Source organism: Astyanax mexicanus, chromosome 14 (assembly GCF_023375975.1).
Source record: "Astyanax mexicanus isolate ESR-SI-001 chromosome 14, AstMex3_surface, whole genome shotgun sequence".
Taxonomy (NCBI): domain Eukaryota; kingdom Metazoa; phylum Chordata; class Actinopteri; order Characiformes; family Acestrorhamphidae; genus Astyanax; species Astyanax mexicanus.
The window spans coordinates 44,685,067-44,706,679 of record NC_064421.1 but is presented as its reverse complement, the minus strand read 5'-3'; the positions used below and the strand labels follow the sequence as shown (position 1 = coordinate 44,706,679).

The 21,613-nt window shown below is 36.3% G+C and overlaps 1 protein-coding gene across 3 annotated transcripts; it reads right to left on the bottom strand.

The window, feature by feature from the left end:
• Positions 1-1,878: 1,878 nt before the first annotated feature.
• Positions 1,879-21,130, bottom strand: togaram1 (TOG array regulator of axonemal microtubules 1). 3 transcript variants are annotated; one of them, XM_049463316.1, is made up of 22 exons: positions 18,547-21,130; positions 17,564-17,627; positions 17,046-17,177; positions 15,536-15,790; positions 14,642-14,883; positions 13,795-14,024; positions 13,455-13,537; positions 12,307-12,471; positions 12,159-12,224; positions 11,776-11,921; positions 11,287-11,452; positions 10,969-11,196; positions 9,970-10,087; positions 9,217-9,322; positions 7,773-8,008; positions 7,501-7,659; positions 6,861-6,987; positions 5,865-5,977; positions 5,571-5,736; positions 3,922-4,141; positions 3,295-3,381; positions 1,879-2,279 (listed from the first exon to the last, which is right to left on the bottom strand). In XM_049463316.1, the coding sequence occupies exons 1-22, from the start codon at positions 19,576-19,578 to the stop codon at positions 2,020-2,022; spliced, it is 4,401 nt and encodes a 1,466-aa protein (XP_049319273.1). In that variant the 5' UTR covers positions 19,579-21,130; the 3' UTR covers positions 1,879-2,019. The 3 variants fall into 3 exon arrangements, with proteins under 3 accessions (XP_049319273.1, XP_049319274.1, XP_049319275.1); XM_049463317.1 differs by having other exon boundaries at positions 9,970-10,084; XM_049463318.1 differs by lacking the exon at positions 15,536-15,790.
• Positions 21,131-21,613: the final 483 nt, after the last annotated feature.

Here is a 21,613-nt window from a genome sequence, read left to right as displayed (position 1 = left end):
AATAAATAAATAAATACTTTTGTAAGTATTTTGTCTGGAGTTATTTGTTTAACACTTGTTTTTATTTTATATTTTAAAAAAATCTACACACATTTTAATATATACAGCTCAGGAGAAAATTCAGAGACCACTTCAGTTTCTGAATCAATTTCTTTGATTTTGCTATTCATAGGTTTGTTTGAGTAAAATGAGCATTGTTGTTTTATTCTATAAACTACGGACAACAATTATCCCAAATTCCAAATAAAAATATTGTCATTTAGAGCATTTATTTGCAGAAAATGAAAAAAATGGCTGAAATAAGAAAATAAATGCAGAGGTTTCTGAGAAAGAAACCTTTTATGCAAAGAAAACAAGTTCATATTCATAAGATTTTAAGAGTTCAGAAATCAATATTTTGGATAACTTTGTCCCTCCTGGTGCAAAAATTCCATCAGGCCAGCTTGGTTTTATGGCTTGTGATCATCCATCTTCCACTTGATTATATAATTCAGAGGTTTTTAATTCTGTAAAATCAAAGAAACACATTTTAAGTGGTCTCTTATATTTTAGCTATATATATATATATATATATATATATATATATATATATATATATATATATATATATATATATATATATATATGTTGCTCAGCCCAAGGCATCTGTGAGCTGATGTATCAGAACCGAGTTGCTGCGCTTTCCTCCAAGCGTTAGCGCTGTGATGCTATACGGTAATGCTGCATCAGCATCAGTTAAAAAAAAATAGAGTCTGACTTCACATGTATCAGAGGAGGCATGTGCTAGTCTTCACCCTCCTGGTGTTGTGGAATCACTTGTGTTGGGGGATATGAGGATTGTAATGGGGGCTGAGTAGCAACTAAATTGAGAGAAAATGGGATTTAAAAAAAAAATAAAGTGCTGACAGTATATTTGCATGTAACCTGTGCAAAGAAAAATGTGTGTAGTTCATAAAATCATTTCATTACAGAAATAAAACATTTTATTATATAGATCCATCTTACACTAGGTCTTACACTGCTGAGAAACATATTCCATGTAATTTAACACCAGATATGCAGAAAATCTATTTGAGACTGGCACTATACTGAATACAAATTACAGATCTGGGAATAAATTCATGTGTAACCTATAAATATACAATTTCTTTTCAAAGCCAGCTTTTATCATTGTATCTTCTACGTTTCACCAAAAATACAGCTCTTTCACATCCAAAGTTCATATAGGCATCTGTGAACATCAACAAATATATGCACAAATATATTCTGGTCACTCCACCAATAAATTTGTTCATGCAAAGGTAGTAGGACAGTTCCCAACTGTAACAAACGCTAAAATTATTTTTAAGTGTTCATCCGTGCACAAAATAAGAGGCATTATATACTGCAACAATAGACATCACATATTAAGCAAATACTGTGCCACTACACTACACCCAAACAAACAAACAAAAACATTAGACTATACATCCTTTTCTATTGTGCATTTAAAAAATTACATTCTGCATGGTTTCCTTAGGATATGTCAGCATTTAAAAAATACGCAACCAAAATGTAACAATAATAATCACAATCACAGGACAATATAGACTATATTCCCATGAAAAATGATCATGATAGTGTTAATATTTCAAAGTGCAACAGTAGGAGTGCTCTTAGGAGTGTTAAACCTGATTTAAAGCTAAATTATTTTCTTCATTAGTGAAGGACTTCTTATAGTTTTCTAATTCAACGTATTAAAACTGAATTCTTTAGTATATTATTATTATTTTTTAAAGTACAGGCACTGTGATTAATGCAAGATTATTTGCCATTGAGCCCAATACATGAGCACAACACATGATTTCTTTTAAAGAAGGATTAGTTTTGGTCTAAAAATTTGAATGCTAAATTCCAGGGTTTATTTAACTGATAAACAGTACAGGCACTGAAGGAAAGGCAAGGACATCTGTCTTCAAGTAGAATAAATGGTTGGTTAAAGTGTAACAAAGTTTGTTGAGTGTAGTTGTGAAGGTGATCTCAAGAGGTTGAAAAGTTCTTAAGAATGTCATTCAGACTCTGGTGGATATTGGAAGGTTGAGAGGAAGCACAATCAAGCAAAGCTGGACCCATGTGTAGGTGAAGGGCTTGACACAGGTTGTTGGTGGCCCCTCTCACACTACCACTCCTCCCATGGATAGTACCACTGTTGCCCGAAGTCCCAAGCAGGTGCCAAAGTAGAGGCAGCACTTTCTGCTCTACTAGCTGTGGTTTTCTTGGGTACAGTTCCTTCGCCAGCTCTAAATTTAAAAGAAAAAGCGTTATATTATCAAGCATTCCGTAAATAATCAAGTGATGTTCAGAAACATAAAAATACGGTGTGAGCAAAAAACTGACTAACAATATTTAGACCATGTTAATATATACTAGTATATAATTAACAAGACGGCACAACTACAGCACACTATTTATTTATTTTTTAACATTGATCCAAAACGTTCCCAGGACAATATCCATGACTTACATACACAATATATAGGGCTGGGCAAAAGGACATAGTTAAGGGTTAGATTAAATATATCAACATGTTTCTCTAAGCAGAGAATATAAAATTTACTGTTGGAGTCTGTTATAAAGATACCATATTTTTTCGCACTATAAGGCTCACCAGATTATAAGGTGCACTATCAATAACCGTCTATTTTCTGGTCTATTTTTTACCTATAAAAGGCACACCAGATTATAAGGCGCATTATGAGACACTAGTAAGGAACTCAGCAGGTCTCACCACTGGGTGATGAGACCTGTAAAGCTAAGTAAACAAAACTGTAAATAAAAAACATGGTCAAAGGAGCACTGGATGTTAATCTACACAGATTTCTCTCCTTTTTAGAGGCAGCTCTTTAGTAAAGTCTATTCTATAAGCCACAAAATATATTTGGAAGAATGAGCAGCGAGTTCCTAAAAGGGACCTTTTTGGAAAGGAGCTGTAATAAAGCACTTATATGCAGTCTGCCATTTTTCTCCCCAGACTGACTCGAGTCTAGATTTCTGTTTGGATATTTGTCCATTCCTCCTCAATATATATCTTTCATCCTCTCCACCAAGACAAATTTATTATTATAGACTCAAATGCTTAATTCAAATCAGACAAAATATGACTACATTAAGAGACACATGATAATTACATGATAATTACAAATAATAAAGACATTTCTGGGACAGACAACTAACACTGTTTTCTGACTCTGTCTCTGGGCAAATCTTCTAAATCATGTGACAAAGCCTAAGGACAGCATGTGTATCTGTACATACCTGTGACTTTATCAACAAGAACCACTTTAGCTTTCCCACTCAGAAACTGAGCCTTTGTGCAAAAAGGTTGAAGAAGAAGTGTGCTGTCTGAAAAATGTCAAAAGCAAACAACACAAATTAAATGATTCAATCACAGAGAATCCCATATAAAAGATGAACAATTATAAATTTATATATTAAAATAAGAAAATCAATTAGCAACAAAATAAGCTTTAAATAAACCCAGAAATAATCTATGAGAATAAGACAAGACATGTCTAGCCACAGCAAATCTGTCACAGAAGTTAAACCTGCAGTTTTCATTTTATTTTATTTATGCCAAACAACTTTTAAACACATGAACCTGATGTAAAAATATACAGAGATGTAAAATAAGTATTTTCCCCTACAGATTCCTTTTGTTTTTCTTGTCAAAAATATATTTTTTTCAATTATTAAACACACTTTAATATTAGACAAAGATAATTTAGTTTAAAGTTTGTTTGATGATCTGCAAAATGTAATTATGACAAAAATGCACAAATGAAAGGAATTTGTAAGGGGGCAAATCGTTTTTTTTAACGACTCTGTAGTCACTATAAAAATACACTTTTTTCTGGTTATATAGTTATTTTAGGTTATACCCACCAAGATTACTAATGAGTGCTTCGATGGCACCTATTGCAGCAATGTAAATGGCATCATTCTTCGAGTTGAGGTGATTGTCCACTATAGCAGGGACAAGGATGAAGACCACTTGGGACAAGTGGTCATTGAGCAGTTTGATTATCTTCTGTAAGGCCTCCAAAGCATAGAGGTTGACCTTGCTATTTGACTCCAGCAGTCGTGATTTAAACGCATCAAATACCTGTTGCAGAGAAGAAAAAAAAAATTAAAAAGTGAGCGTACCTGATTATTATGATTATATTTTACATTTACATTTTAAAGCTAAAGTCCAAAGAAAACTTTGAGTTTAGATACTGCTTATGCTAATTTAAATAAATGAATAAATAAATAAATCACTTTGATTAACCACTGGAGTAACATTCAATTACTTTACAATCTCTCATCAAAATATCTAAATAACTTTAGATCAGAGCTACCAACCCTCATACATTGGCTGTGAGCTTTGCATAACTGGATCTAAACCCACTCTTGATTTCTCATGTATTTTAATGACCCCCTTCCCCTCGATCAGGAGATTATTGATTTAAGACACTGGACCTGCAATTATTATGATTTTTTTTTGTTTAATAGTAGGGTTGTATGAGTTTAACGATGCATTGCAAGAACAGACGATTTTACAGTCTGTTACTATAAAATCTCATGCAGTTACAGAATTTCAATAGAGCAAGCCCGAGAACCAGTGGGCATGAGCAAAGAGTGGAGGACATGTCAATAATTTTAGACTGAAGCCACTCACACACAAACTTCTTTTTGATGTCAGCCTCTATTTTACGCCAATCAACAGCCAGAGATAGCTGTCTATCATTTTTGTTACAGCCTCCTAAAAGGGTTTGTTCTGGATGTGTTGTTTCTGTTTGCTTGTGGGAGCTGAGGCTAAACCTGGGGAGCTGTGGTTCATTTGATGCCGGCCACACAGCCTTTACAAGCCAAAAGGAGCAATAGATTTTGGATAGTGTAAAGGAGTGATAAATACACTATTTTAATTGAAAATGCAGATGAATTAAAGTACATTAAAGTCAGAAATACTGAAATACTTCAGTAAATATACACAAAAAATATATTTAAGTAAAGTATTTATATTCACTTCCTTAACTTTTCGATAATACTTTAACTCCATATCTCTTAAGTTGATTTTTATTTAATATTAAAATTAAATCTAAGCAGTTTGTTAAATCTTAAAACAGTACTTATAATATATAATAATGAATAGTACTTATACAAATATTTTTACATGAAGCATTTACATAAGATGCATTAGGCATTGTTTATACAGTTAGGAAATATGAAAAAAAAAAAAATTAGTATTCAAAATGTGTTTCAAATATTAGGAAAAAATGTATCATTAATCCAGAATCGTGAATCCAATCATGAGCAAAATGCAATGATATAACTTTAATAGTATTATTATTTTGATTTTCTAGTTATTCATAAATAAATTTTCTGTTGTTTAGCTGCATCATTAAATTGCATTTAAAACGTAAATATTTAACGTCTAATATTTTTACACATATTTTAGGACACCATTCCCAACAACCATTCTCATACATGGATCTTTACAGATCATATATGATTTATGCTGAATGTATTAAATATCAATGCACATGTATTACCGGAAACATGTTTCCAATGACCAGATACGGGTTGTCCTCACAGTCTGTGACCAGCTGACTGATGCCCTTGATGCGCTCCCGGAAATCTTTTGAACCCATCAGAGCCTTAAGCTGCTTGATGTATTCTGTCTTATCTGCGATGCTGTGGATCTGTGCTTTGTCTTTACTGAAATACACAATGACAGTAAAACAGGTCAGACACAGAACAGAAAAGTAATGCAACAAAATTAATGCAAAATAAAATAAAATAAACTCCGGAAGTGGACTAAATGTTGGTATTAATAAATGATTTACCTGTGGGCATGTTGAGAGTCACGGGTGAGCGATGAAACATGCTCCAGTCCACCGCCAGAGAGGGAGTGCCTGCCCCGAGCTGAAGGAGTATCATGATGCATCTCACCCAGTCCCTATAATCACAAACATTAATCTCTAATGCAGCTATTCTTAACATATTAATGAAAATAAACTACACAAATATTTATCGAGCTACAGCTATGCCAGACGTCTGGTCATAGCCAAGAGAGTGTCAATAAGGGGAAGTACAGAGTTATACAGGAGTTTCAGTTTAGTTCTCAATCACTGAGCCTGCATTAGTATTAGCATTAGCTGCTAAGAGCTAGCTCTATCGCCTTTCAGAGGTAAGTATTATCTGCCTGTAGCCTGCTGCCAACCCGACCTGTAGCCTGCTGGACCTGGCTAGCACTGCTGGAGCAGTATTAGCATTAGGCGATAACCATGCCAAACGCTAGCTCTTTCGATGGTTAGATATGAGTATTTTAGACTGTAGTCTGTGCTTTTACCATGTTCAAACAAGCTATTTGGGAGGAATTGCTAGCTGATAGTGCCCTGGCTTACCAGAACACTCAGGGTTCCTCAGTATAGCGCTGTCAGGCGTCATTTACTAGACCTAGCAGTTAGCTGCTAATGTTAAGGCTGCTGCACCCAGCCTTACTGGAAATCTGGAAAGCTAAGCTTACTGTAAATAAATGGAAGCATTTATTAGCTTAGCATAGCTTAGCTTTTAGTTACTCACTGATTAAATGGTTAATTTAGTAAGTTTAAATGGCAAATACTTTTGGGATTTAAATAATCTTCATCTTCAATAAATGATTATATTAAAGTTACATTTTGTGTTTACTCCTTCTGTGTTTAGCTTATATTTAAATTAGTTCGATGATCTCAAACAGTTTAATGTGTCATGTGCAATACTTGGGAAAAAGTAGATAATTAAATACTTTTTGACAGCACTGTATATGATCATGTATTAAAACAGATGTATGGTAAAGTCACCTTGGTTTTTAGAGTGAGTACCGTGTCCCGAATGGTTGCCAGGTCTTTGTCTGGAATGTATTTTACCAACATTTTATCAAAGTCGCGGTGAGATGACAATAACAGCAGCATCTTGCGACCATGGTATCTGAGGGAAATAAAAGAGCAGAAAAAAAAAATCATAATATTGATTTAGTATTTACCAGGTTAATTAAATAAACAGTCCAGTCTGAATATTATGACCAACTGTACAAATTATATTTCTTTGGTTTCTCTGCATATTTTATCCTCCTTCTTTCACTCTGTTCTTTAATGGTCAGGACACTACAGGACCACTACTGAGCAAATATTATTTGGGTGGTGTTTATTTTTAGCACTTGCAGTGACACTGATGGTGGTGAATTAGTGTGTGTTGACGCAGCAGTGCTGCTGAAGTTTTTAAACACCTCAGTGTCACTGCTAAAGTGAGAATAGTCCACAAATCAGAAATATCCTTCCTGTGACCATTGATAAAGGACTAGAAGATGACCAAGACTAACTGTGCAGCAACAGATGAGCTTCTGTCTCTGACAAGACAGACCAGCTAGATAGGAGTGTCTAATAAAGTTGACAATAAATGAACACAGTGTTTAAGAACCTTTGGTTTAATTACAGTACAAACCTGGTTTCTTGGGAGGAATCCTGTGCCAGTTTGCAAACAGCAGGCAAGATTCGGTCAGTGAGGTCTTTGGTTCCAGACAATAAGCGGGCAGCACCAATCTTCTCTACCAGAACAGCCAGGTGTTGAGAAGTACACTTTCTTACCCCAGCATTTAAATGACTTTAGAAGGCAACCGAAAACAGAAAAGAGAAAAAGAGGAAAGGAAAGTTATGCACTGCATGTACAAAAATGTAAAACTCAATAACAAGCTAACTGGAAGCTAACTTCCGTACCCAAGTCCTCCGGTGAGAAGGGCGCTCATGCTTCGGGTGGGTGTGCAGTTCTGCACCATGCTGTCCAGTGCTGCGTCCACATCCAGCCTGATAAAGGCACTGGATTCTCCTGCTTTGTGTAGGAGGGCCTTGGCTGTAGCATCCAGCTCCTGATCCATTCCCTTTTGAAGACCTGAATACAGCTCTCCCAAAGTCACCACAGCCATTCGTGACACTCCAGACCGCAGATTACGAACCTGTCAGACAAAAAAAACAGCATGTGGACATGAATCTTTTGGCGAAATCTTTTCATGCACTTTTATTAGCACTGATCTATTTAAAGACTGACTGATTTAGTATCTCACATTCATACAAGAATAAACAAGTATTTTAAGAATGTTTACAGCACTCTCTCTTACATTTTTCACTGTATTTAATTGTAGACAAGAACGTCTGTCTTAAGCTTAATATAGCTTATAAAAACTGCATGTCAAAAGCCCTATCCGGACAGGATTATTTTCTCAGGGGGGCGTCTGTGAAAAATATTTCACACTTTTACTCAGTGAAAACTCTTGCATCCGGACAGCAATTGAAAAAACAGGAGAACCAGTGAATTGTTGTGTGACATTTTTTAGTTCATTTATTTAAGAAAAACCCTTTATATGGCCATTTAGTACCTGTTTATTTTGTGCTAAAAATTGGCTGTAAATAATTGATACAATTATTTTAAAAATAGTAAAAAAAGTAAAAAGACTTCCCTACTTTTAACTTTTCTTGTTTTTAAACTGCTGAAAAAATAATGACCTTTTATCTGGAAATTAAATAATTTACTTTCAGTATATTTACTAATATACTTTTTATATATATTTGTAGTACAAAATAAAATTTAGATATAAATGAATTTAAGTTATATTGCAATGTTTTTGTTGCAGTTATATTGTCCTTTAACGTTAGGATTTTTTTTTATCAGCAGTGACAGTCCTACACTTCCTTTTACAATCGACAGAACAAACTGACTTGATAAAAAAAAACTCTTTCATGTAAATAAATTAAAAAGCAATATTATTGAAAGCAGTCTATTTTGTATTTGTTTTGCTATTGACTGTATTTCTTTTTACTGTTTGTTTGCAGTTTATATGCATAACACTAAATATGCTGCACTTTAGTTTTGTGGGTTTGTTTGTCATATTTTAAATTTTGTAACACCATTAGTTGTTTTGTTTATACTGAATATATAAAGCTGTTATATTTACACAAAATAAAACATTAATATTTATTTTTGTTGCAGTAATGCATTCTTGCAGTAAAGCAAAATATATATATTTTTTAAATTACAGCCTTCAGCCAAATATTTCATTTAGTTTTGGTTTTGACCACATTTTTTTTATTTGGTGTATCTCTAGTAAAAATCATTACAATAAGTTACAGTAATTTACAGGAATGTGATAAGAAAGCAGTGGCTCACCTCTTGAATGAGAACAAGGCAAACATCATGAAGTCTGCTAATAAGCACATCAGAGTGATACTTGACTAAACTGCGCAGAAATGTCAGGCCTTCGATTTTCTTCTCCCTGTGTGAAAATATCAGATAAGTGAATACATCAAATAACTGGACAATCAAAAGGTCCTTGTAGCAACTTCATATCAAAATCCAGTCCAGGCAGGCCAAAATCAGGAAAATTTACTTTAAATGGTATGAAAATTCAGCAGACTAAAAACGGTTTCTGCATAACTGAAAAGAAAAACTATTAACAGTGATCGTGTGGCAAATACAATGGCTTACAAAAGTATTTATACCATAATTTTCTGGTAGGAAGAAGGAAACCTGTTAGATTCTGCAAAAGACTTGAGACTGGGAAAGAGATTCACCTTCCAACAAGACAATGACCCTAAACATACAGCCAGAGCTACAGTGGAATGATTTAGATCAAAGAATATTCATGTGTTAGAATGAACCAGTCAAAGTCCTAAAGACCTAAATACCACAGAGCTTCTGTGGTAAAACATGAAAACTGCTGTTTACAGACGCTCTCCATCCAATCTGGCTGCGATTGAGCTGTTTTGCAAAGAATGAAATTATGTAACACTTTAGCTGACTGGTAATGTAATGTTTCTTAAAAAACATTGCTAAAAATAAAAGCAAATTTACACAAAACAATAAAACAAAGGGAGCAAACTAAATCTTAATCAGTTATATTATTTAAGGTCGCAGACTCACCAGTCATCAGAGCTGAGCAATCTAAAACTCTGAGTGAGAGCCAAGTCTGGTTTTGAGAACGGACGTGGCTCTTGCTGCTCATGAGGATCCTTCTTTGGGGTACCCGGTGTGAATTCTTCTAGGTGTTAAAAAAACAAACAAAAAAAACAATATATATATTTTTAAATTTGGGTTAAGATGTGATAATTACATAGTAAAGAATTCACATTTACCATAAACAACATACAAATAAGCTAAAATGTGTTTTCAAATATTCTTAAACATACTGTTGTTTGGATGAGCTAAAATGTGCTTTTTGTCACATTTTTCTCTGTAATCTCAAAATGAACCGATGATGCAGGACTACATGCATGCACACCATTATGATGACTGCCCTTAACTGCAATGGCGACATGCCAGCCTAGTATAATGGAGTAACTAAGAACGGCAGCAGGTCATCTTCAATGATGAGTCTCATTAGACAACAATAAATCCACATGAGGAGGCAATGTGGCAAATGCCAAGCTTTGTCACACGTCCATAAGGCCTGGTGTCACAGTGTAGCGTGCAATTTTATATGATGCCAGATCACATTTGGTCTTTACAGGCACTTTGACATGCCAAAGTTACATTAATAAAGTTCCTGAAACCAGTGGTCAACCTCTCCTGAATGAAAATTCTGTTCTCCATACCTCCATAGACAACCTGATGTTTTACACGTGTTGCACACTATTGCTAAATGAGTAGCTCAATAAAAATTCCCATAATGGGTGTACACATTTAGCCATTTATTGTTCCAAATAACAAATAAATTTTTTTTTTTTTTTTTTAAATACCACTGGAACAAGGCCCTTCCTTCTGGGTGCAATTTGCAGTTTTTTGAAAGTTTGTAAATAACTGTATTTAGCACAGTCAGTTATGTCAGATATTTCATTTATTTACTGTATATATTAGGTAAAAAAACAACAACTACAGAAGTTACAGAATCACAATACAACACAATTATAGAACAGCACTCACCAGAGCTGTTAGAAAGAGATGGACGCCCTCTGTTCAGACTGACAGCCCTTCTACGACCTGGCTGTGTTTGTTTGTTAGGGAGAGCTGCAGGGGGGCTGGGTTGATGTTGTGGAACGGAGCAATTAAATTTAACTGGATTTTGAGATTCCTGCACACTGGTAGCATTTGAGGCATCTGTGAGGAGTGCAGTTTTAGTTGAGGGTAAATAAATACCATTCAGTTGCAGATCTAGAAGCAAGAAGTAAAAAGGAAATAGTTATCATCATCTGTTTGTTTGAGTATCCGTTTGTAATTTCAATAATTAATAGTTAACTGTACCTTTCAGTGGGGTTGATTCATTAGAGTTTATTTCAGACACGGTGTGTCGTAAGTGCTGCCTAGTTTTTTCCGTCCTGGGTTGATGTTCCGTTTGGTCATTCTGCGTGAGCCGGGCTTCTTGCTGATGCATCTTGTCCCTTGAAAATCTGGACAGTTTCATTCTCTCCTGCAAATATAATATAAACCTAGTCATTATTTAGTAGAAAATATTTAAACTTAAAAACAAGCACTGAATATACAATATACTGGTTTTGCAACTTTTACAAAAATCACCTCTCAAAGATTTCCCAAATGGTGGGATGGTGGGATATTGTTTAGATTAAGTTTTTACAATTTTAATTCAAATAACATTTTCTCAAGTTTTTGGAAAAATGTATGAAAACAGTACACAAAGAAATACCTCTTAAATTATTGAAGATGTAAACTAGAGTGGGATGATTAATAATTAAATCACAAAATGTTTGAAATGGAGTAAAAAATGCTGCTCACCACTGACTTCTCTGCTTTAGGGCTCTCGATGAAATCAGTATAACTATACATTCCATCCGGTGAGTTCCGGAGGGCTTTGCTTGTGGTGTCATCCAGCCATTCTGCCACACTGGAATTGCTGGGAAGGCCAATAGATCCAAAAACACCTAAACAAGAAAGAGGAAAAATTCTTAAATATATTCTTAAATAAAAGTTTCTGAATCAGTTTCTCTGATTTTGCTATTTATTAGTATTTATTTGAGTAAAATGAACATTGTTATTTTATTCTATAAACTACAGACAACATTTCTCCCAAATTCCAAATACAAATATTGTCTTTTAGAGCATTAATTTGCAAATAAATGTGTGTGTGTGTGTGTGATCAACATGCAGATTTTACTGACCCTGGCCAACCAGACCCTCAGACATGTTCCCAGCTGGGGAGCCCCTGCTGTTGTGTATATTAGATCCTGAAACATAAAACTGGGTATTTAGAGTGAAAAAGAAAAACAGCTTTACCTGATTTCTATAAGACTTGAAATCTAAATTTACCTTTTGCGAGCCTGAAAGCACGGACAGGTTCCCGACCTGCAGGTCTAACATGAGGAGGGGACACCGTTTCTCTGCACTGCTCTTCCTCTGTTGCTCCGTTACAATAAACGACTCTCTGACCAACAACACTCACATCACAGAGGGTGTTTTCCTGCTGTTGTTGACCTGTAGAATAAAGTTTAATCTACATAAATACTTCATGCTACAGACTGCATACATGTTCAGAATCATAAGCAAACTGTCCAAAAGTGATGATCTTTGCCTCTACATCACATCAAGATGTTATAAAATTGTTGATTTTTAGCTGTAATTAAATTAATTTGTGTTTGATAAAATTTCGCTCCTATGTTATTGTTGCTCCTAGTAATAACATTTATCTATTTTCCAACTGCAATAATACATATGCTGCTTCTGAATACACTTAAAATACCCTGATTAGCCATGCTTATTTTTATTTATCTTATTTTATGTGTTAATAGCGCTTTAATGTTGATGTATTTATTTTTTTAATGTTTGATTATGTGTGCAATATGTACAGTACTGTGACACTGCAAATTCCTTCATGATCATTAAAGTGCTATCTCATCTTAACAAAACATTGCATTAACTGTTTAAAAACAATTTTAACATAGCCCCTCCATTTTTACAGGTTCAAAAGTAATGGATAAACATTTATAAAGTGATTTGTCATCAATGCCTGATGTCTGAAACACATGGACATCAAGTGCCGAGTTCCACATTTGAGACACATTACTACGTATTTATTTGGGCTGTAAACTAGCAAGAACCCAGTAACACAATATGTATCACGGTACAGCAGTTACAATACAATACATCACAACACTATGTTGAAATAATTAAAAATATATATATTATATTTATAGAATTTCAGTTAAAGGAAAGAAAAAGAAAAGCAATCATAAAAGTGGGATCCAACGACCGAACAACACTTATATCTAGTGGTCGGGTTTTAAACCCAACAAAAGATAAACCACTGTCTGACACCATTTGTTTACATGTAAACTAATAATAAAAAATGTGATGTTTTAAAATCAATACAGTTTTGAAAAACAAAATTTTGTGATTCAATATCGATATTTTAATACATATCTAATAATTATTGCAAAATCCATTGAATCAAAACATACCTTGAGAAACTGCCTTAACACAGGAGGGAGTTTTCTGTTTTGCTGATGACACTCTAGGAGTTCGTGTTTTTGAGTTCCCAGGACTGTAAAATTTAATTGAACAATGTTATTTTCTCTTTGATAACATGATCAAATTCTTAGATTACGAACATCTGCCAAAATGCTCAGCATATACAATGTCATGGGACAGCAGTATGTAAAATATGTTACAGACTAAAATTTAGCCCCATTATGCATTTCATTATGTCTATACAATGTGATATGTTATACAAACATACAGTTAAGCCTGCAAAAATGACCAAAACCAAAATAAATGTACATAGAGAACAGTCAAACCTACCTGTTCTTGGTACTGTTGATTGTGGGAGTGGGAGGGGAACAGAGGCTGGACAGGCTGCTCTCACTCAAGGGGCTGATCATAGATGGTGAGGTGTGGGAGGGTGAATCTAGAGTCGGCTCAAGCTTAACTGCTGAGTCTGGGCTGTCTGGGTCGGGCTCAGAACCACTCAGGCTCACTTTGGCCCTCTTCTTAGCTGCACTGTTACGCAAGGAGCGCAAGGAGTTCTTCATCTGAAACAAAAATAAAAATGTTATAACTACAATTCTTAAAAGTTGGGATGCTGCGTAAAATTTGAATAAATGTAACTTAAAACAGAATGCAATTATTTGCAAATCTCATAGACCCACACTTTATTCACAGCAGAAAATAGAACACATTTCACATCAATAGAACACCATTTCATCAAAATAAAAACATTACCTTTAGAACTTGATGGCAGCATCTCCAAAGAGATTAGCAGGGCAACAGGTACTAATAAAGACAGCTGCACTAGGAGCAATTTTTAACCTACTGATATAATGACGGCCCAAAGATCACCAGCATCTAGTATTAACCACCAGCCTTGTCCCTTTTGCAGAGAAATAATATGTTATATGAATTATTTTTAAGACCTTGTTTGTCACAGATTAGTAAACCTCTGCCCAGCTTTAAAGAGACTCTGCCTCTATAAAATGCTCTTTTCTCTCTATTTATGAGAGTTATACCACTTACTTTTTTGCAGTCGTTTTCATAAAATGTTAAAATGTGTCACTTTTAGCATCTAATTTGTGTTCTATGTTCTAAGGTACTGAAAAAGAATCAGATATTGTATCTGAAACGATTTAAATATTCAAGCTTTGTTGATCACCTCTTCTCGGTCCACAGACTCCTTATCTTGGTCCTGCAGAGTCATGAGGGACAGGTCCAGGTAAAAATTACGGCCAGACTGATTTTGCCAGGAGTCATCTTGCAAATGATGCAGTGCCCCTGGGAAAGTTGGTGAAGACGTGGCTACATTCTGTGTCTGAGGAAAGGGTGAAGCTGATGTGATGCTCGCTGGAGAGGTGTGAACATTGGACAGTGGTGAACATCTACTGGAGTTCAGTTCACCTGCATAAAGATATGAAGCGAAATATTTGCGTTATATTTGGATGTTCAGGTAAAGCACATACACAATAATCAAGCGTGTAGAAATAAATGCTGGGTTATTTGGTGGTCCAGCGGACTAAGGTGCTGCCACTATGACTGGGTGTTCGCTGGTTCGTCTGCTGTTGGGGCATTACTAGTGATAGAGGGAGTCCTAATGAGTGGGTTGGGTAATTGGCTTTGTAAATTAGATAAAAAATGGGATGGGATTTATAAAAAAAAAAAAGAAAAAAGAAGACATAATTGCTCATTTAAGCATTTCAAATGACTATAAAAACCCCAATTACGCAAAAGCCCGCAAATCCACAATGAAGTTGTACTGCTTATTCAATTTTGCCATAAGTAAGAATGTTCTAATTTTATTAGCTGTAGTTCCTGTGGCTCACTTGTGCTGAGAGGCTTTAAATGTTGTCCATGTAATTCTAAATTCAACATTGATCAGCTACATTAGAAGCTGGTGTGAGCAGCATGAAGCTTGCCAGATGTGTTGATTCTCAATTAAGCCGATTAAATGATAACATCATATAAAACCAGTATTCATTGACTTCATAGTGCTGAAATCTTGCAAAAACACAATAACAGGTTACCCATCATTTTCCATAATTGACATCCTCACCAGTATTGTCTCTCCATGGGATTGGGTCCCTGGGATGAGGTCTTAATTCTTGCTTGTTGGGCCATGTGTTAGACATGGAGAGTGAGGACTCATCATGGCATCTACGAGGGTGGGCTGAGGAAAGCTGGACACCCGGTGGAGTAGTCAGAGGGTAGGAAGGGAGGAGGAAGGACCCAGGAAGAGGTGGATTGGATGGGAGAGAAAAGTTGCATCCTATATTGTTACCACACAGCAAGCGGTTGGGCTTGGGCAAACCTGGAATGAAGCAAGCATCTATTCTCAACACAGCAATGCACAAGCTGCTCATTTATAACATAGATTGCTGTTTAGAATTACTGGCACATTGGTGAGGGTGAGCAGGGAATAAGCTATGAAAAATAAAACTATACAAACTATGCATGGATGTTTATAACATTTTTATCATCTCTGCAGCAATCAATGACAGAAATTGACAATCATGGAGTCTGTAATAAAAGGTAAGGAAGATGATAGTGGGGTGTTGGGGGGGGGGGGGGGGAGTTTGAGGAATTGGTATGAAAGCATTCACAGCTCAGGTGCACCTAACACCATGTTTGCCCTCTGGGTAGCTATCCACTGGTCTGAGTAAGTTATCACCCAATTTATTAGTGTGTGTGTGTGTGTGTGTGTGTATGTGTGTATGTGTGTTCACAGTCCCAAACGGGTTACTGGTTTAGACTAGGGATGAACTAAATATTTGGAAACCAAAAATGACCAAAAAAGCACTTTTGCCATTAAAAAAAAAAACAACATTAATTTATACCAAATAATTGCTTGTTTATTTTATAGCCTTCGCTCAGCCGGCAGCATTGATAACATTTCTCAGCCGCAGGGCCGTTCGACGATGAGAGTCTGATATTAAGTTTAAGGGTTAACTTTACCTAGCACTCAGTGCTATATCTGTAACTAAGGCTGTATCTCTGAAAACATTGTGTCCTTTTAGTTTTAGAGCTGTAAAATTGACTGTGGTTGGGAGGTTGATTGGGGGGGGGCAATCAGAGGCAGTATATTTGCCAATATAAATATTAATGAGCAAGAGCCAAACCCTGTATCTCCAGAGACCAGTAAATCAGTGAGCTAAAGCAGGGCTAAATAGAAACACCTGAGCACTTTTTTTTTAACAAAAAACGGCTCACATGGCATTCATTCATACTAGAGACCACAACTAGACATTTTAAAATGAATTAAAAAACGATAGAATGAGACCTTTAAAAGTACATACACTAGAAAGTATAACTACATATCAAAAGTTGTGTGATAGATGCCAGTGGTCAGAATCATTTCCAACCACTGCACTGTCCACTGTTGGTGGTAAAGCCTTTCTAATATATTTTCGACCCACACAGTACACTAAGCAACTAACTACACTCACAAGATAACATCTCACAACTTACACAACTGCAGCGATAACTATTTAAGATTAATTTATATACTACTCTCTCATGATTTTGGTATATGAGTGTTTAATATGTGAATAAAAAAATCATGTCACCTTTTTCGGTGTCTCTGGTGCTGCTTGCTTTGAAAATATCTTGGTCTGAATCGAGGCTACAGCTTCGGTGAAGTTTGCTCACTGTGTCTCTCCTCCAGCCTGGAGAAAGACGCTCAATAGGCTCTGTTAAACCTAGAAATTAAAAGACACAGACATTTAGCCAATGTATGCTATACTGTACCTTTAAATAATAAATAATTACAATGAATTGTTTAAAGATATTTAAATAAGACACTAGCAAACTGAACCATGAATCAATGTTTTCCTAAATGACAGCATGGACACAGAAACGTGTTAGTTGAGTAGTTTGAGCCATGTTTGATTAGTGCATTTGAGACAAACACCCACTCACAAAGTACATGATTAAGTACCAGCCCAAATGCCACCACCGTGATATAAACATTTTTCAGATCTTTGTGAAAAAAAAACCCTTTGCATATGTTGTATGAAATATTTGTATACAAATAAAAACAGCCAGTAGGAAAAGTGAGAGAGTGTAAAGTGTAAAGTGTACTTACCAAGGTTGGTAACATAGGATTCCTGGGTTTGTCTCAATGAGGTAGTCAGATCTTCAATGCTAGACTAAGCCAATTAAAAAACAAAGTTCTATTTAGCTTATAGTAATTAAAAAATTAAAAGTATTAATACTAATAATGCTTAATACTAATTATATATTTAATATAATATATTTTCACTATGTACATATGGTTTTCAAGTGAGTTTAAATAAATATGTATGCAGTCATATAAGATATGAATGATCCATCCAACTGAACTACCAATATTTTTTTTATTATTTAGTCATAACATGAGCTATATTGTCTCCACTGTCCAGCTGCAATGAGCCCCCAGCAGTCAGTAACTAATGTCTTCAGAAGCTGTCTCCCCATACCCATACTAATCTTCATACCCCTACCAATGAACCATCCCTGTTCCTCATCTTCATACCCCTTCCAATGAACTAACCTGCTCCCCATCCTAATACCCATTCCACTGAACCATGCCCTGCTCCCCATGTTCATACCCCTACCAATGACCCAGCCCTGCTTCCCATCCTAATACCCATTCCACTGAACCAGCCCTGCTCCCCATCCCAATTCCCCTACCAATGAACCAGCCCTGCTCGCAATGTTTATACACCTACCAATGATCTAGCCCTGCTCCCCATACCCATAAACCAGCCACGCTCCCCATCTTTATACAGCTACCAATGAAAGAGTCCTGCTCCCCAAACCTCTACCAATAAACCAGCCCTACTCCCCATCCCATTACCCCTACCAATGAACCAGCCTTATCTCTCCATCCTCGTACCCCTACCAATGAACCAGGCAGCTCCCCAATTTTCATACCCCTACAAATGAACCAGCACGGTCTCTTTTTATCCCCATACCTCTACCAATAATTAAAGCATCAGGTTCTCACAGAGACCAAATATCCTCTCCTAAATTACCCTTTTTTTATTTATGCACATGCAACATTTACAGAATGATTCAATTACTTACTTTATCATATGACCTTCTGTCTGATGCACTGTGTGGCTGCATGTTTATGGTGTCTGGGAGACCAGAATTCTCCCAGGGTAACTTGTTCTTCCCTTTTCCAGCACTAACTATTCTCCTCTGCAACGGAAGTTCATCTGTCAGAGATCCGAGGCTACCATAGCCACTCAGCTCATTTGAGTCCAGTTCTGTACGGCCACTTTGAGCACTATTAACTCTACCCCCATTGAGGACCCAGTCTAGGTCAGCCCCAGAGCACAACTGGGGCCTGCGCCGCTGACCAGGCTTGGGAATAGTCAGTGCATATTCTACCATGCCATCTGCAGACAGGCGGGGGAGGACGTGCCTGGCCCTTCGAGCCTGTACAGCAGCCATAAGTCCCTCCATATCTCCTGTCAGTTCCACTCGATCAATGGCCTTCATGAGTGGCTGCTTTTTTCCTGTGTCAAGACAATAGTCGAAAACAGCAAAAAGCTCTAGAGCTGCATGCCGGACCCTCTTTTTGTTGTCTGCTAAATAAGGAGCAACCACATGACACAGATCCGGGATGTTGAAGTCTTTTCTAGGGTGTGTGAGCATAGCAGCTGTGATGATGTTGATGACATCTTCTCTGACCCGGGAATTCTTGTGCTTCAGGTGTCCTATTACAAGTTCCAAAACCTTCTGTGGACCAACAATCCTCATGAGCTGCCTAAAAACATTCATGTATTCACTCCGGGGGACAGTGCGTGTGTCCCCCAATGTTTTGAGAGCCACATAAACAATCAGCTTATAATATCTGTCCACATTGTGATCCAGCTTTTGAACCAGGAGGCTGATGACCTGTAAAGTACCGTACAACACTTTGAAGTTTGTATCATCCAGGAGTGTATTCAAGAAGTGGATAAATTCCACCACAAGGTCAGAGGAAACTGTGTTCAAGTCAAGCTCTGAGATTATGTTTTTCAGCTCCTCTACCCCATTTGTTCGGTTCTGGTAGTCCTCGTGGTCAAGGAGTTGTGCAAGTAGTTCTGGAGGTATTAATCCACAAACCATCCTTAGGGATATGCCTCAGTGTAGAGCCATGACCAGATAGAGAAAAGAAAGGCAGGCGAACATCTGTAGTTAATTGAGTAGCTAGGTTGGGCGAGATTTCCAACACTTCATCTTGATAAGGGATAAAACATGCACTGAATAGGGTGATGGATTCTCACTATGGAAACTTGTTCCATAAACTCTCCCATTATAACTAATAAAAACAAAGAAAGAAACAGCTCTTAAAGGCGGCAATAGACAGAATTCTTTTTAAACCTGTCTGCTGCAAAGGTCAGAAATGGTAACTTAACCCCTTAACACGCCTTGTCCCCTATACAGGCTACAGGTGTAGGCGATACACAATCCTTTTTTCTGCAGTACAATAACATTCTTAAAACTTTGTGGGCTTTAAAAACTCCTACAGGTTACTTGGAGAAGCTGCCTGTTGTCTTTATGCTCCCTTAATAATCCCAAATCAGCAAAAAGAATCAACCCAAATTCTGCATGTTTGAAAATAGAGTAATGGTTTGGAGGACATTAACCGTTTGATTTACAGTTTAGGAAAGTGCCAATTTTATAATTGTTATTCATTATATTTTTAAAGTTGCAGATTTACTATTTTTTTTAATCATTTCTATTACAACTACAATTATAATTTGTATTAGCGTTTATTATGAAACATGAAACCTTTTTATACAATGCTTTAATAGAAATCCTTAAGATGAGTAATGTCAGGGAGACAATTGACAAAAATGCTGGCCTGTTAAGGGGTTAAAGTAAAAATGAAAGTGTCTAACCTAGCTAAAACCACTGTAACATAAGGTAGTTAATTAACCTTTATCTAGATAAAAACAACATACATAGTTCGTGACTAAAAGGCACTACGGTATTCTAGTCTGGTCTACTGTTAGAACATTTTAATCCAATGTGTGCCCTGCTAGCCAAAGGTTAGCAGGCCAGATGGCTAACCTAGCTAACTGTATTATTGTTATGCACCCCAAAAATTGTAAGGTTAGCAAATACAAGGCGAACGAACCTGGTAAGAGCCATATTAGTTGTTATATAACGTTAGTTAGCTAGCTCACTACAGGTGACAGCCTAACCGTTCACTGCACTGCAGAGTTAGGTTAAACACTGTAACAGCTAAAGCTAATTACTACATACTCTTATGATTTCTTACAACATAAACGAAAAAAAAAACACAAAATATGGAAACTAGTGTTGGTAAACAATATCTAACCGCGGTATCACTAACCCGTCCTCACTTCACTGTTACTAAAATCAAGAACAAGCTCTCAAAACACGCTGTATGTTACAATATACGCATCGCGTCCCAGTAACTTTTCAATTAGCATTTAGCTAACTAGCTCCTTCTTCTTCTTCTCACAGAGCTCAGCCTCCAGTAAGCAGCGCTGACAGAAATTCTCTCTGAAAGATGACAGCTCGCCTGTCTTAAGTGAACCCAGTCTCAGACGCTTGTGCAGAATTTCTTTTCGGCTGCTCTTCGCTGCTTCCTGTTCCGACTGGTGTTATGAATCAAAATGGCGCATCATGTCACAAACCGACTGCTTCCATGGTGATGCGAGTTCAGGGATCCGCGGAGTGGAAACTCGCGCGTGAAAAAACGCGAGACTTGGTACCGAATAGATTTTTGATTCAACATTTCTGCTCAACAATAACCGTATCCTACAGAAACTAGCTAACTGTGACAGTGTGATTGTTGCTCAGTAGTGTGAGGAGGGTTTCCTAAAACTTTTTGCAAACATGTGGGGTTCCAAAACTTTTGCCCAAAATCTGGATGGTCCAATAAGCTCCTTCATGCACAATACTACTTGGTGCAAAACAATAAAGCCATTAGTCATTTTATTACTTTCTCCAAACATATGATGAAAAAGATATATAAAAAGCATTAAAAAAATAGTATCGGGCAGAGTATCAAAATGAAAAAAAATAAAAATAAATAAATTTTGTACGAAGCCCCTAAGGTGACATCATGTACAAGGTCTTTAACTTTTTGTCCAGCTGTATGTAACAATTTAACTTTTTTTTATTGTTT